Here is a 15,805-nt window from a genome sequence, read left to right as displayed (position 1 = left end):
GACATACTCCCACTGAACTGCAACTGTAGACCTTCTTTATGAGTTCTTTGAGTTCTCTTTCACCTTGAGCCCTCCAGCCCTGTTCTAAGACGGGCGCTTCTGCTGGCAGGAAGCACCTAGGACCCACAGAGCAACACTTCCACAGGCAAAGAGAAAACAGGGCTGTTTAATTCGTCAAGAGTCGCTTGTTCTCGGCTACAGTGCTTAACATGCAATCACATCCACCTCTTGGTACAGAATGGCACCCGTCACTTCCCTGGACAGAGGACTCCTGGGCACCTTCATCCACCTATCCACCAGAAGCTGCCCTCTTGCCCTGACAGTGGTAAGTTCTCTCCTGCCCAGAGGAACCGGGAACTGAGGTCACTCGTTCAACGGAGTAACCACTTACAGTGCAGCACCACTGACTGGTCAATGGAGCTGGTATTGTCTCAAGTTCCACTCAAGAACTTGCATTATGTAACCCGTCTCTGATGAGCCCAAAGGCACTTGAGAGTCTGGCTGTGCCTCAGGGTCACCTGTTTTCACTGGACTAAAGATGGAGAGACATGGAGAGTTGGCTGAGTCGGCCCCGGCCCTGCGAACCCACTCTGGAAAGAGTTTCTTTCAGTCAGGTTGGGACACCCAGCTCTCTGCGTCATTCTGTAGGCTCACGGGAACAGTGCAGGGAGTTCTATGCCGCTCAGCCACAGCCTCTAAATTTTGGTAGAGAGAAAATGTAAAGTACTTGTGTAAAGAAAGTTAAGAAATACAAGAAATTAAAGGGAAAATGCAGGGTGTTTGGATCCTAAGAAAACAGGAGTTTACTGTGGCTGAAGTCAGGCTGACTGAACATAGTAACTGGCTATGAAAACTGACAATTCTCCTTACAAACATGGAGTTTTTACTAAGTTTTGAGATATTCTCAGTAGCTTGGGATATTCCCCTTTCTCTGACATCCTTACTAGAGTCACCCGAAGAACGCTTACAAACTTTGAAGACAGCAGTCATCCGGAACTCCTTTTCCTCTAGTTTCCAACATAAAGGGGAACCCAGCTCAGACAAGAACGAGCCTCGCTATGCACCCGCCAGCCCCTGCACCCTCCTTTTTATTCTCAGAGGCTCCAGCTCCACGGAAGTTACAAGGTTAAGCGCTACTGCAGGTCCTTGACACAGCGGCCCCTGCTCGTGGTTAGAAGATGGACGTCTGTAGTTCCTTCTTGAACATGCCTTCAAAGTGGAGGTCTCTGGCCATGAGTTCTTCTTCCACGTCCTCAAGTGCCCACTGGTGATCTGTCAGTTCCAAAGCTTCCCACTCTGTCTGCACAGGAAGAGAAGACAGGGCTGGGAGGGGAGCTTGCCACTGAGCTGACAGCTGGAGATGGCACCGCTCTTACCACAGCTGAGCAAGGCTAGTTCTGTTCATAAGCTCACTGGATCCTGTGAGGCAGGGACCCAGGTGCCTCCCAGCTGTATGCACTTTCATGAAGCAATTTTTTTCTTTTTAGATAGGGTTTCTCTGTATAGTCCTGGCTGTTCTGGAACTCACTCTGTAGACCAGGTTGGCCTTGCACTCACAGATCCTCCTGCCTCTGCCTCCCAAGTGCCAGGATTAAACACATGTGTCATCATTGCCTTGATTCATAAAGCAATCTTAAAAGCTCAATGAGGCCAGGCTTGGTGGAACATGCCTACAATCCTAACACTTGGGAAGCCGAGGCAGGAGACTGTCTCAAAAAGCCAAAAACCATGGAGAGAAGACTCATCAGTTAAGACATACATACAGACATACACAAAATACCCATCTACATAAAATTAAAAAAAAAAAATCCAAACTAAAACAAGACACTGCCTGATCCCAGGTTACAAAGATATATGCCCCATGTTTTAATTTTTTTTACATCCATGTCTTATGTTTAGAATCTTGTCGTTTTGTTCTGTTCTTTGAGGTAAGGTCTCATGTAGTACAGGCTGGCTTTAAACTCAGTTCTCAAGCCTCAGCCTCTTAAGGGCAGGGACCATGGGCATGCATTATAGGCATGCACCACCACACTTGGTCCATTCTTTTTCATTTCAAATATTTATTTCTTTGAAACAGGGTCTCACTATGTAGCTCTGGCTGGTCTGGAACCTCCTTGTACACCAGGCTGGCCTTAAGTGACAGAGACCTGCATGCTTCTGCCTCCCGTCTGAGTGCTGGGACTGAAGGTGTGGGCTGCCAGGCCTGGCTGAGTTCTAAGAGTTCTTTCTATATCCCTTCGAACTGGAATGAAGAAGCCCCCCTTATTTTACTTTGTTTGTTTGTTTTCAAGATAGAGTTTCTCTGTGTAGCCCTGGCTGTCCTGGAACTCACTCTGTAGACCAGGCTGGTCTCGAACTCAGAGATCGGCTTGCCTCTGTTGAGATTAAAGCCGTATGCCACCACACCAGGCTTATTTTTACTTTTTGTCATGAAAAAAAAAATGAAGTAGGATTTTGCTGTATAAAAATTATACAGAGGGGGCTGGAGGGATGGCTCTGTGGTTAAGAGCACTGACTGCTCTTGCGGAGGACCTGGGTTCAGTTCCCTGAATCCACACGGCGGCTCACAATTGCCTATAATGCAAGTAAGTGCTAGGGTATGCAATGCTTCTTTTGACCTCTACAGGCTCCTGCATGCATGTGGTGCAGACATACATAAATTCAGGCACACAAACATGCACACAAAATAAAAAGAAAATTTCAAAACTAGAACAAGAGTATACAGTAATAAAAGTAGTGTGAAGATGGCTTCTCTTCTTCTCAACTGTCACGAGGTGGATAACATATACGGCGTGGATACACTGGACAAAGTGATTTATGTCCTGGATAGGATGGGGCAGGACAACACATTTCATCATACTGTTCATTTTGGACTGCACTTGAACGTGGGCAACAAACCGGAGAATGTGCAACTGTGGCTAAGGACGGACTGGTGTGAGACTGTGGTATCCCCACAGCTCTGAAGCGAGTGGCGCCTACCTTGAAAGCTTTGTTGGTGTCTGCAGGCATGGCCATGGCTGCTCCTGTCATCTGCTCCTGCATCATTCGTGACTGGTCGGCAGCTGCGGCACAGACAAGCCCAGTGAGTCCCGAGGCTCCTCACCACCCAGCACCCCTGGGGAAGAATGGGCATGCCAAAGCTCGTAGCTGCTTGGTGGTGGGTTTGAGAACCGGACAACCGACTGCCTGTCACACCTGGGATGGGACTCTGGGAAAGTCCACGAAAATGGAGGTGGTTGTAGCCAGAACTGAGACAAACTAGAAGGTGCTCTAAACTTTATTTTAAATGTCAACATGACAACAGACACCGATTACTGAGCAATGCTATATGTCCAGGTACTTCACTGCTTTATCTTTTGTCTGCTCTTAACCCCACAGGGCAACTATTAAGACTAAACTTTATAGAAAAGCAGACACTGGTGAGAGTATCTGAGTCCTCATCACTGACCAAGAGCCACATTTAGCACTGGAGAGGAATCTGCTCAATAAATGAACTGATCCAGCCAGGCCTTTCCTTAGACTTCAGGTTCACAGGTTTAACGGAGCGCTGGGTCCCTACACAAGGTGTCGGACTCTGAGTGACCAAGTACTGCTTGGCAACTGCTGGGAGAAATGCCCATGTTCATGAGCTTTGGAACTGGTAAGACTGTGCTCAGAACCCACGGAAGGAAGCACCGTGTGGGGCAATGCTAACCAAGAAGAGCGAGAACCATGTGACTGCTGCGCCGGGACAGGAAGCAGCTGTTCACTAACCCACTCTGCTTCTTACCATTATCCTGGCCCAGGATTAGAGAGTAAATGCTCCGGAGCCCAAACACGTTGAGGAAGTACCAGGATGCAGAACTCACCCTAGTGAAGCAAGGGGGAGAGTGGGATGGTTACGAGGGAGATGAACAGAGCTCATACCTGCAGCACCCATGCTGCTCATCCTAAAGAAATGACACAGGAACACGGTAAGGCTGTCTTCTGTCACAGCACAGCAGGTCACACTGCGGCCACCCACTCTGAACCACATCCTCTAAGGAAGTCAAACGGTGATGTGTGTGTTCCCCACTTAGCAGAGAGGACCAGGGGTGACTTCGGGAAAGCATCTGCAATGCTGAGGGTGATGGCTACTGGAAAGCAGTCCAAGTCAGGAACTTAATCATTTAACTCTTATCTCAGGTTCCTCACCCAACTTGGGATCCATAAATGTGCTTGCATATAACAGAAACCAAAGGGTGAATGAAAATGCTATCCACACGGGGAGACTGACACGTCATCGGGTAAGTTCTGGCGACTGCATTAGACTGTGGGTAAGTACACGACCTGCCCCGCAATGCAGATGTCTGTCTGCAACAGTAACTGAGTGCATGTGCTACTGAAGCTCCACTGTACATGCTGCCTCGCTCCCTTCTGTTCATCCAAGTATGTGGAATGCACACCTGTCCCGACACTGAGAAAAGATAGCTATGCTTTTCTCCACCCATGACATTTCTGCTTAGCCTAATGAGCCTGGCAGGGAAAAGTTTAATAGAGTCACACAGCTCAAGTGCAGATTTCTTCTCCCACGAAGCAGGGCAAGGCCAAGGCTCCTCTATCTGCTCTGCCCTGGGCTCACAACCAGAGGTGGATCTGCTCAAACCAGAGAAGTCAAAATTGCTAGCAGACCCTCGAACTTTTCTTGACTGCGTTTGTTTCAGGCCAGTCCTTGAGAAGTCACAGACAGAACAGTCTGGAAGACCACACGAGTCAGTGTTACTGTACTGCAGGTACTAGACCCGTGTTCCCAAAGGGTTTAGATTCTGGCTCCAAGTTCTGCTATAAATCTATGGAGTGGACACAGATGCCAAGTACTGGTTATGGAGAGGGTGTGTGTAGTCCTACAGTCATTTTTCACAGACCTCACCGGGTTGCTGTGAGGATAATGTAACATATGGAAAACACCTAGCATGGTGACTGGAACTAAGGAAAATGATACACAAACATTTCTATAATTTGGATCTGGAATGTTCTTTTAAAAAGCCCATGTGTTAGCCAGATATGGTGGTACATGCCTTTAATCCCAGCACTAGGAAGTCATAGCAGAGGCAGTCGGATTGCTGTGAGTTTGAGTAGCCTGGTCCACATAGTGAGTTCCAAGACAGCCAGGACTATGTAGAGAGACCCTGTCTCATAAAGCAAAACAAGCACACACATAAACATGCTTGTGGATTAAAGGTTTGGGCTCTAGTCTGTGGTACTAATGGAAAGTGGGGAGCTTTTAGGAGATGGAGACATAGTAGGCAATTTTAGGTCACTGGGGGCTTGTTCTTGGAAGGAGACTGTGGGGTCTGGACTCATCTCCTCTTGTGTTCTCATCACGAAGTGAGCGCCTAAACTTCACTACATGCCACCGCCATCTGTAGCCTAGCACAGATCCAAAGTAATGAGGCTAGAGGGGCATGAACAAACCTCCAAAACAGTGAGCCAAAACACGCCTCTCCTCTGTACAAGCTGGACCTCTCAGTATTTGTTACGGTAACAGAAAGGAATATAAACCTCAGGGCACTGCTAAAAACCTTTGCTTGGCCGGACTACCTTTCCACCTTTCACTCATGGGTTCCTAAGACCTAAGAAGAAAGGCTGACAAACAGTTTCTTTTGGCAAGACGCCTGCAAAACTGTTTTAGTTCTGCACTGGCATTTTTGTTATTTTGTCTTTTTTTCCCCCTGAGCTGAGGACTGAACCCAGGGCCTTGCACTTACTAGGCAAGCACTCAACCACTGAGCTAAATCCCCAACCCCATGCATTGGCATTTTTAAATAGAGCTTTCATTTAAAAAAAAAATAATAACAATAATAAAAAATAGAAAAAGCAAAACCTCTCACACTGAAACAACCTCCTTCTAATGAAAGGACAACTGTGACTCTGTGGGGTCTCGGCTGTGGTCTACTACCAGCAGGCTTACCAGGATGCATCCAGGGTGAGCAGCTCTATTCCTTGCTGGAGCATAGGCTTGAAGCGAAGAGTCAATGGAAATGGGACCTTAGCTGCAGGCAAAAAGAAAAATACCACATTTTTGCTTCAAGAAAGTTCCTAGGCACCCAAGCCAGCCAAAGTGTGAACACACACATTCTTTCCCTGAGGAGGTGGGAACGCTGTGCCATTCAGCTTCTGGAAGAAGGAAACAGGTGGCAGCCTCTGAGGCAGAACAGCCAAAATGTCATTCTGTTCTCATTCTCCTGAGGGATTCCAGTTTCTAGACTGTGTGGGAAGCAGGTGCTCAGGATGAACCATGACCCAACATTTGGGACAAGTGTGCGCTGAAGCCCGGGTGAAAAATATACACGACTAAAGCCAGTCTCTTTTAGTTACAAAGTATCCACACTGGGAACTTTGGATTAGCTTGAACTAAAGATTTTGTTCAAAGAATGTATTTTCACAAGAAAACGCACTGCTCATGCTGTGACATTAGGGGAAGGGACACATATGGAGGAAGCAGGAGGGCTCCTAGACCTGAAACTTACTTGTGACAAAGCCTGAAAACGTCATGTTGATCCATCCGCCGATGAGAATCATAGGGAGGACGTTTGTTACATTCCCTTTCATCATGTCCGTAAGCATGGTGGGATCTGAGACAGAGGCAGAAGAGAACACCAGGTCCTTTTGTTGGTAGAGACTTCCCAAATTTAAGCCAGACAGGTTTGTTGTTGTTGTTTTAAATAGGGTCTTATTATGTAGACCAGCCTGGCCTTGAACTCACAGAGGTCTGACTATCTCTGCTTTCTGAGTGCTGGGAAGAAAGGCACGTGCCGCCATACCACGGCAGCCACCAGGTTTACTGTAGAGGTTCAAATGATCTAAGAACATAGATGTAGACAGCTGTTCTCCACCCACTCTCTCGAGATCCTTTGAGCTTTCTGCTGCACACTCTGCTACCTTTCAATCTGCCTTCCAAAATTTAATACTTTCATGAAGAAAGGCCAAAGATGTGGCTCAGGGGCAGAGCGCTGTCTACCATGCCGGAGGCTGTGGAGCAGTCTTCAATATAAATTTTTTTTTTTCTTTTGATGAAATTTCTACATTGTCATGGTACCAGCATCTCAATGTGTGTGAATGTGTGGGTGCTTTGCCTGCATAAATATCTGTGCATCCATGGCCCCTCAAAGAGGCCAGAGGAAGGCATCAGATTCCTTGGAACTGGAGTTCTAGACAGTTGTGAGCCGCCATGTGGGAGCTGGGAACTGAACCTGGGTCCTCTGCAAGAGCAGTCAGTGCTCCTAAGTGCTGAGCCATCTCTCCAGCCCCATCTCTTTCCAATATCAACCTTTTCTGTCAGGAAATGCTGCTGCTACCTTATAATAGGTAATAGACCAATCTGCTTATTTATGTGTTTCTGAGTAGTAGTAATTCTTGGGTAAAATGGTTTATACATTTCAAATTACGAGGTACTAGGGCTGGGGTGTAGTTTAGTGCTGGGATGGTAGTGTAGCATGCCCAAGGCCCTGGGCTCCATATCCAGAGACGGGGCAGACTGGATGGTGGTGGTGGGGAGAAAGGGGTGTGTGAGACTGTCCATCAACAAGACCCCATCACTGGGTATTCTTATCAATGGAACAAGACCTAGCTTGTTTTGACCTTGACAATCATGGCTTAGGAGACTCTTATTTTTGTCAGTTTAATGGACTAAAAAGATATCTTGTTAGTTATTATCTTTTCATATGTATGTTGGCCATCTAATGCTCTTAAGTGTTAACACTAATATCTTCTGTATGGGTCAAAAGAACTGGTTATCTCACCCAGAATGAGACTAAAAAGGGGAATGTCAACACGGAACAGCAAACTGCTTTTGTTTACTTTTCATGTTGTAGTTATCACCAAATAGGGATGGTAGGACTCCTAAGTCAGGTCAGGAACTGTAAGTTGGTATGGGCGATCAAGAACAACTGCTCTTGGGAAGGAAGGAGCTCATCATTCAGGCAGAAGATATAGTGTACCATCTGCCAGCAACAGATCGAGACGCTGGTAGGAACTGGTCCCGAGAAGCACCTAACAGAGACCAGAAACAACGGCCCTAACCTCCCCCAACATCAGCTGAGACCTTTCTAAAATCCACCTGCCATACTAGGATTCATGGATATATTGGGAAAAAGAGGGCTCCACTTTCAAAGACCCGTGTATTAGGGGCTGGGGGGGGGGGCAGCTCAGTGGGAGAGTACTCGCCTAGCATGTAAGAAGCCTTGGCTTCCATCCTAGACACTGCGAGAACCTCCAAAGAACAACACTCTCCCATACCCCATGGATAATTAGATGGTTCTCAAGTCCTTCCATCACTATCTCCTGTGACTTAATGTTTAAATAAAACCACCTAAAACATACCTGTCATAGGAGAAGGTGGCACAACCTTCCTTTTAGTTTTTTTGAAAAATCCATCCTCTGGGTTGTTGAAGTAATATTTTCGTGTCAGGAAAGACTAGTAGGAAAAAAAAATCTTTTAAAATGAGAATTGTGACACAGTTAATTGTCAACTTATTCCCCAGGGGACCGCCTGAAGACCCTTGGAATACACTGCTACACTCTGAGCTGGCAGCCTCCTTGGCAGTCAATCTGATAGTTTGGCCGAGTCACATTTAAAAACAATTTCCTAAGAAGGGCGAGGGCACAGTGACAGACAGCAAACACCACCAGGCTGCAGCTTAATAACTGGGTCGTCACCTCCAGTTTTCTCCAGAGTCTTCTTGGAAAACATTTAGGTTTCTACTGCCCTCAGAGGTGAATGGTGGAGCTTTTTAATAAAAGATAAACGAGTACCTGCTTGGGAATATATTTTCCATTTTCCCTGAGGACTCTGCTTCGAATTAGGACTTGGCTGAAAAACACAAGACAAAGAGATGTTCAAATGTGAAATGCTAGAAGAGAATGAGAGAGTAAAGTAGAAGACCCACTGAAACATAAGAGAGGACCTGTTTGGCAATAGTGGGGTGTGGAAACTTTCCAAAACCCCTAAAAATCAATGTAACATATTCAACTTGCCACTCAGCTTTTCACAAAAGGAGTCTTCCAGAGTGACTGTGTTCTGAACAAATAAAGGTTTCTGAGGAAGGCAATCTGGGACATTGCACTTGGCCTTTCTGGATTCAACAAGAGCCACAAAGGAACTTTCCTTGCAAGAAAAGAATAGATGGATTTGGAGGCAGGAGAATGGTGAGGGCAAAGGAACTTCTTCATTCACCCAGAGAAATGAGGACAGGCCTTGGCTCAAGAAGGCTGTTACCTGAAATTCCACCGAGGACTCAGAACAACTCCCTTCAAACTCTTCAACAGTTACTGAATACATTATTGGTGACTTTTAGAGCAAATAATATTCAACAGAAGTAAAAATACCACCTTTCCCCCTAAATTTTCAAAAGTTGGTTGGGGCAGGGGGCTTAAGTCAAAGGAAATTCTTGAAAAGTGAGAAAACTAGAAGTGTAGGCAGAAATGCATACAAGAAACCACGCTCTGCTTTCTGGTTCCTGCTCAGCACAAGCCACATGCTTCAAGCAGTCAGAGGCAGCGGGGTCGGCTTGCCACCTTCCACATGCCCAGCTGCTCCGTGTGCTGGGAATGCTCTGCTGCCAGCTTCATCTGCCAGTTTTGCTGTATCCTGCCTCAGCTCCTTCCCTGAGCTCATCTTGCACAAAAACCCTCCCAAAGTGGCACCTGGTAGAACTCCACCTGCCTTCCCTCCTCTTGGCCTCATGATAATCCACACTTGTCTGTCTTACACACAGGCCTACCGAAGACATGTGTGAAATGTTCTGTCCTCTTGGAGCTGGCTACAGATGCTCAAGTATGGACTATGTGCTAATGCTATTTTGTGCCAAGCTAAGTCCAGTCAGTAAGAATTGAGACTTGGGGCTGGTTAAGAACTCAAACAGGGCGGCTCAGGGCAGCTCACAACTATCTCTAACTAGAGTTCCACAGAATCCAATGCTTTTTTATGGACTCCTTGGACAGTGCATGCACATGGTACACAGACACACATGTAGGCAAAACACCTATACACATAAACTAATCATAAAAATGTAAAAGAAGGGCTGGAGAGATGGCTCAGAGGTTAAGAGCACCGACTGCTCTTCCAGAGGTCCTGAGTTCAATTCCCAGCAACCACATAGTGGCTCACAACCATCTGTAATGAGATCTGGTGCCCTACTCTGTATACATAATAAATAAATAAATCTTTAAAAAAAATGTAAAAGAAAAAAAAAAGAATTTGGAGACTTTTATAATCTCTTATCCTAATTCAGACCCTGACTCTTTTTCTTTTTTTCTCCAAGACAGGGCTTCTCTGTGTAGTTTTGGTGCCTATCCTGGATCTCGATTTGTAGACCAGGCTGGCCTTGAACTCACAGAGATCCACCTGGCTCTGCTTCCTGAATGCTGGGATTAAGGGCCCGGCCCTGACTCTAATTTTTATACAGTCTTAATAGTAAGACTTAAAAGTAAGTGTGCCATCTGGCCGGTCTCAAACTCACAGAAATTTGCCTGCTCTGCCTCCCAAATACTGGGAGTAAAGGTGTGCCACCACCCCTGGCCTTCTGTGACTTATAAACTGTGATCTTGATCAAGTCATGTCAATTTCCTAAATTGCCACTTACATTTTATACAAGCGCAGATTTAGACTTTTACTGCCCACATAGTTCTTAAACTTGTAAGTGCCAGATACCATGTTAGTGCCATAAATAAACAATGATGAAAATGTAATCTCCCCTTGATGTTTAAAGTCTACTGGGGAAGAAAGAAATTCAACAAATAAACACAGTGTGAAGGAGAATACTAAGTACAGGAGCAAATGTGAAACTGAACTGTCTGTCATACCCTAAGGAGATTGGTGGAATTATGGGAGTGTATGGCAGAGACAGCAGTGCAAGAGGAAACTGCTGAGGATGTAGGACCAGGCAGGAACCTTCTACTGTTTTATTTTATGCATATGCCTGCTTTGTCTAAATGTCGATCTGTATACCACCTGTGTGCCTGGTGCCCTTAGAGGCCAGAAGAGGGTGCTGGATCCCTCAACTCTATGTACATATGGTTGTGGGACATGCTGTGCCAACATGTGGGTGGTGGGCATTGATCCCAGGTCCTCTACAAGAATAACAAATGCTCTCAACCACTGAGCCATCTTTCCAGTCCCATAGGTAGTAATCTTAAGGATGAATGGGAATTACCTAGCCAAAGCACTGAGGAATGTCATAGTTAGGAGCCCTGTAACAAAATCAATATTCTGAGCTGGCGGTGGTGGCGCAGGCCTTTAATCCCAGCACTTGGGAGGCAGAGGCAGGTGGATCTCTGTGAGTTCAAGGCCAGCCTGGTCTACAGAGTGAGTTCCAGGACAGCCAGGGCTGTTTCACAGAGAAACCCTGCTGTCTGGAAAAACAAACAAAAAACCCCCAAACAAGTCAACACTCTGACTCTGAGGACAGGCCATACACAAGAAGAAATGAGAAAGAAGAGGGGGCTAGAGAGATGGCCCAGTGCTTCAGAGCACTGTAGCAGTAACTCTTTCCTGCCTCCTGAGTGCTGGGATTAAAGGCGTGCACCACCACTGCCCGGCTCCCTCCGTCTATTTTAACACTTGGACTGAAACTCCATGAGAGCACGGTTGACACTGTGACACTGTCTCGCTGTTGATTTCCACTGAGAGTGGGGTACAGCACTGTCCACCTGTAGCAGCTTCTTCACTGTGTGGTAAGTCAGGGCTTTCCAGACACTCTGATGGCAGAACCCCAGCTAAGCTCTTGTGCTGAAACTACTGAGGAACTCTGCAGAGTTGAGGCTGAGGATGGTGATCAAGGCAAGGGTGACTGAGCCTGGATATTCTCGATGCTCAAGTTCTAAAGCTGAGATCCACTGCTATATTCCCCATAGTGTAAAAACACTAGTTTTACATTTTCATTTCCATAAATATCTAAAAATAGGTTCTTGTACTGGGTAGCATTGGTAATTTGAAATTAAAAGACATTTTCTTAGAACACACACACACACACACACACACACACACACACACCACTGTGTAGTACTGACCCTTTTTCTTCGATAGTGTTTCATATAGCCTAGGCTGGCCTTGAAGTTTCAATTATCTTGCCTCATCCTCTCAAGGGCTGGAATGATAGGTGTATACCACTATACCTGGCTATTTTGAGGGAAAGGGTTGATCCGAGACAATGTCTTACTCTATAGCCCAGGCTAGCCTCAAACACATGGTGATTCTCCTATCTCAGCTTTCCCCCTCTAAGATTCTAGGTGTGAGACTCCCTGTCTGGCATATGTAGAGCTTTTTTGGTTGTCACAATAATAGTGTGGAGGAGAAATGGCACATAACTGTCATTTCTCATTGACTCAGAGATGATATGATATCATCAATGCTGGGGACAGTTATGTAACAGAGAACTGTCCTATGTCCTACACTACTTCTGGAGTCCTCACCAAACTGCTGTTCTAGTTTATCTAAGGCACAAACCCAATTCCAGTGTGGAAGAAGCTCAGGCTTTTTATTTACTAAGTTTACAGACAGGCAATCACCTAGTAAACAGAGAAAATCAAACCTGGTTCTGTGTAGACTTCTATGCCAAGTAGCATACCATTCACGCCAATCCTGCCTCTGTGACATACATCTGCTTTAGCCTACAACTGACCTGCCCCAGGTGTGATTTTACAGCTAGATAAGCATGTGCATATGACATCTGGTAGGACAGTTGTGCACAAATAAGCACTTACGAAATGCAAATCATCTTACTATTCTTTCCTTTATTTCAACTGATTATTAGGAGAGCATTATGCTGCTTTAAAAAAGTTCTCGATTAATCCCAGCACTTGGGAGGCAGAGGCAGGCGGATCTCTGTGAGTTCAAAGCCAGCCTGGTCTATACAGTAAGTTCCAGGACAGCCAGGGCTACACAGAGAAACTCTATCTCAAAGAAGAAACAACAACAAAGTTCTCATATATACATTGCGCCAAGTGTGAATTTTATCTAAAAAACAGAAAAAGAGCTGTGGGTCTGATGTCATTCAGAACCATTGCTGTAAAATCTTGTAAGGTGAAGCAGGGTAGAAAACTGCAGCATAAAATTATGATCAATCTGGGTTAGTGTACATATACAATACTCTAACCCTAATAACTGCTGTGAAATTTCTCTGGTTTTCCTTTTCTTTAATTATAAAAGGAGTTTTGGGATAATATGTTGTATTATGAGGATAAAATGATAATTTATAGGCATCAGAAAATGCTGAATGAAGGTAGAGAGATGGCTCAGTGGTTAATGCATTTGCTATTCTTTTTTTTTTAATTAATTAATTTTTAAATTTTATGTGCATTGGTGTTTGGCCTGCACGTCTGTCTGACTGAGGGTGTCAGATCCCCTGGAACTGGAGTTATAGACAGTTGTGAGCTGCCATGTGGGTGCTGGGAATTGAACCCAGGTCCTCTGGAACAGCAGTCAGTGCTCTTAATCCCTGCACCATCTCTCCAGTCCTCACTTCCTGTTTTTTTTTTTGAGACAGGGTTTCTCTGTGTAGTTTTGGTGCCTGTCCTGGATCTTGCTCTGTAGACCAGACTGGCCTTGAACTCACAGAGATCCACCTGGCTCCGCCTCCTGAGTGCTGGGATTAAAGGTGTGTGCACCGCCCAGTTCACTTCCTGTTCTTGCAGAGGTTTCTGGTTCAGTTCCTAGCTCCCACATGGGAGCTCACAACTATGTGTAACTTCAGCTCCAGTGGATCCATCACCCTCTTCTGGCCTCCCACAGGCACAACACACATATACATATATGTAAGCAAACAGTAACAGAACAAAACAAAAATAGTTTTTTCCCCCTTTTTCTGTTTTTTTGAGAAAGAATCTATTATGTAGCTCTGGTTGCCTGGAATTCAATATGTAGATAAGGCTGTCCTGTAACTCCCAAAGATATAACTGCCTCTGCCTCCTGAACACTGGGATTAAAGGCATGTGCCACCATGCCTGGCAAAAAGTACATATTTCAAAAAAATAAATAAAATTTAAATGGCTGAGCTCTCTCCATATCCCATCTTTTATAGTTTTCATGTTGGTACTAGGCTAACTTCTTAGATTAGTTTCAGAGGGCTGTCTCTAGTTAGCTCTGAAACTAATGCCACACAAAACTAATCACAGCGGCCACTGTTGGGGAATGGAAAGAGCCTAGGCTTGGGAACCACAATATTTGTCTTAAAGTCCTGAATGTCATCATATAGCTCTATTATAGAACTTCTTTAAAGTTTCAATGTTCTCATGTAGTCCAGGTTGACCATCTAACCACAGGTAGCCTGAGCTTCTGCTCTTCCTGCTCCAGCTTTGAGTCCTGGAGTTACAGGCTCACACTACCACAAATGGTTTCTACCAAGGTGGGGAATCCAAGCCTGGGCTTCATGTACGTCATGCATTTGCTCTAACAACTGAATTACATTACCATTTCACTGCTTAAGTGTTTTTTAATTTAAGGTAATCTTAAATCAGCTAGCCTCGAACTCACAGAGATCTGCCTGCCTCTGCCTCCTGAATGCTGGGATTAAAGGTGTGCGCCACCACTGCCCTGAGGAAAGTAACCTTTAAATACAATAAAATAGAAGGTTTTCCCCCCCACTGTTCTCTGCAGAAACGCCTGAACCTGACGCTCTTTGTTAAAGAAAGTGATTCCTAAGTGATCTGGACATGTTAAGGAACTAAGCATCGCTGTCTTCAGATAGTCTCTGAAAATGATGAGAATAAGTGACTGAAAACTGTTATTTATTTTAATGTGGAGTGGCAAGTATCTGTACTGCCTGAAGTTATGTGTCAAAAGTTCTGTCTCCATAGAAAAACACTGTTAAGAAGGCATGTGAGGAAAGAAGCCGCCTCCACTTTAGGAGGTGAAACGATCATTACAACTCCTTATATCTCTCTGTGGCAGTCTTACAGCTTTCAAGGCACTTTATTTCTTAGCATCTAAGCAGACCATTACAGGTGTATGGTCGAATGTAGATTATGAAATCCACTTGACTTGATGTTAGCAGGAGTAAAGGTAACAATGCGTCTGGTTTTCGGTACGCAATCTTAACAAAGGAATGGAGCACGATAGTTCAGATAACCTCAGTGACGGTTGGCTGTTAGCCTAACAATATTAACAGCGTTTACTTGAACACTTAGTACGTTCCAGGCCCTGTGCTACAGGCTTTTCAGGTATCGTCTAATTTAATCCACATGCCTGTTCTACCTGTTACATAGGCACTGCTATTAGTTAGCCCCGTTTTACAGACAAGCGAAACACAGATAACCGCCAAGGTCAACCTACCGGTTAGGGGCGCGAGGTAAACTCCAGTAAAGTGATAAAATCCCTGTATTTTCTTGACCAAGGTCAACTGGGAGTGAGGTCGGCCGGATAGGGGGAGGGTACTGACCTGTCAGACACTTGTTCTTGGGTGAGCTTCTTGTCGCTCTGCAGCAGGATTGATACGTAGTGGCGGATCATGCCCACGAAGAAAGTGATGATAACGATGGGCAGGACCACCCAGAGGCGGATGTTGGAGTCGAGCAGAAGCTCGGGCCCCGCCATCTTCACTTAAGAGTTGGCTGGAGTTGGGCTCCTCTCGGATTTCGGCTCGGGGCCTTCACCCGCCCCTCAGACTGTCTGGTACCGTGTCTGGGACAAGCTCGCTTTCTCGACGGACTGTTCCCAGCTGCGCCGCCGGGCCGCCAACTTCCGGCGCGGGAGAGTGACGTCACGCCGCGGCGCGGCTCCGATGGCGTCGGAACGGCGTTCGGTCGAGCGGGAAAGTCGAAAGCTAAGGGAGGCTACTGGCGGGAGGTGAGT

General features: G+C 45.7%; 2 protein-coding genes across 3 annotated transcripts in view; one reads left to right on the top strand and one right to left on the bottom strand.

Annotated features, from left to right (window-relative positions):
* Positions 1-146: 146 nt before the first annotated feature.
* On the bottom strand, positions 147-15,693 carry Emc3 (ER membrane protein complex subunit 3). The gene is made up of 8 exons (XM_028863941.2): positions 15,393-15,693; positions 8,773-8,830; positions 8,341-8,434; positions 6,489-6,593; positions 5,930-6,011; positions 3,770-3,849; positions 2,980-3,062; positions 147-1,300 (listed from the first exon to the last, which is right to left on the bottom strand). Exons 1-8 carry the CDS (start codon positions 15,545-15,547, stop codon positions 1,172-1,174), a joined length of 786 nt encoding a protein of 261 aa, XP_028719774.1. The 5' UTR covers positions 15,548-15,693; the 3' UTR covers positions 147-1,171.
* Positions 15,680-15,805, top strand: part of Fancd2 (FA complementation group D2) — a 68,221-nt gene continuing 68,095 nt past the window's right edge. For both annotated transcript variants that reach the window (XM_028863940.2, XM_037204267.1), the window contains exon 1: positions 15,680-15,799. The gene's annotated coding sequence lies outside the window, so the exon portion shown is untranslated. The remainder of the gene's footprint in view (positions 15,800-15,805) is intronic.

Source organism: Peromyscus leucopus, chromosome 3 (genome assembly GCF_004664715.2).
Source record: "Peromyscus leucopus breed LL Stock chromosome 3, UCI_PerLeu_2.1, whole genome shotgun sequence".
Classification (NCBI taxonomy): Eukaryota; Metazoa; Chordata; class Mammalia; order Rodentia; family Cricetidae; genus Peromyscus; species Peromyscus leucopus.
This window is presented reverse-complemented; position numbering and strand designations above follow the sequence as displayed.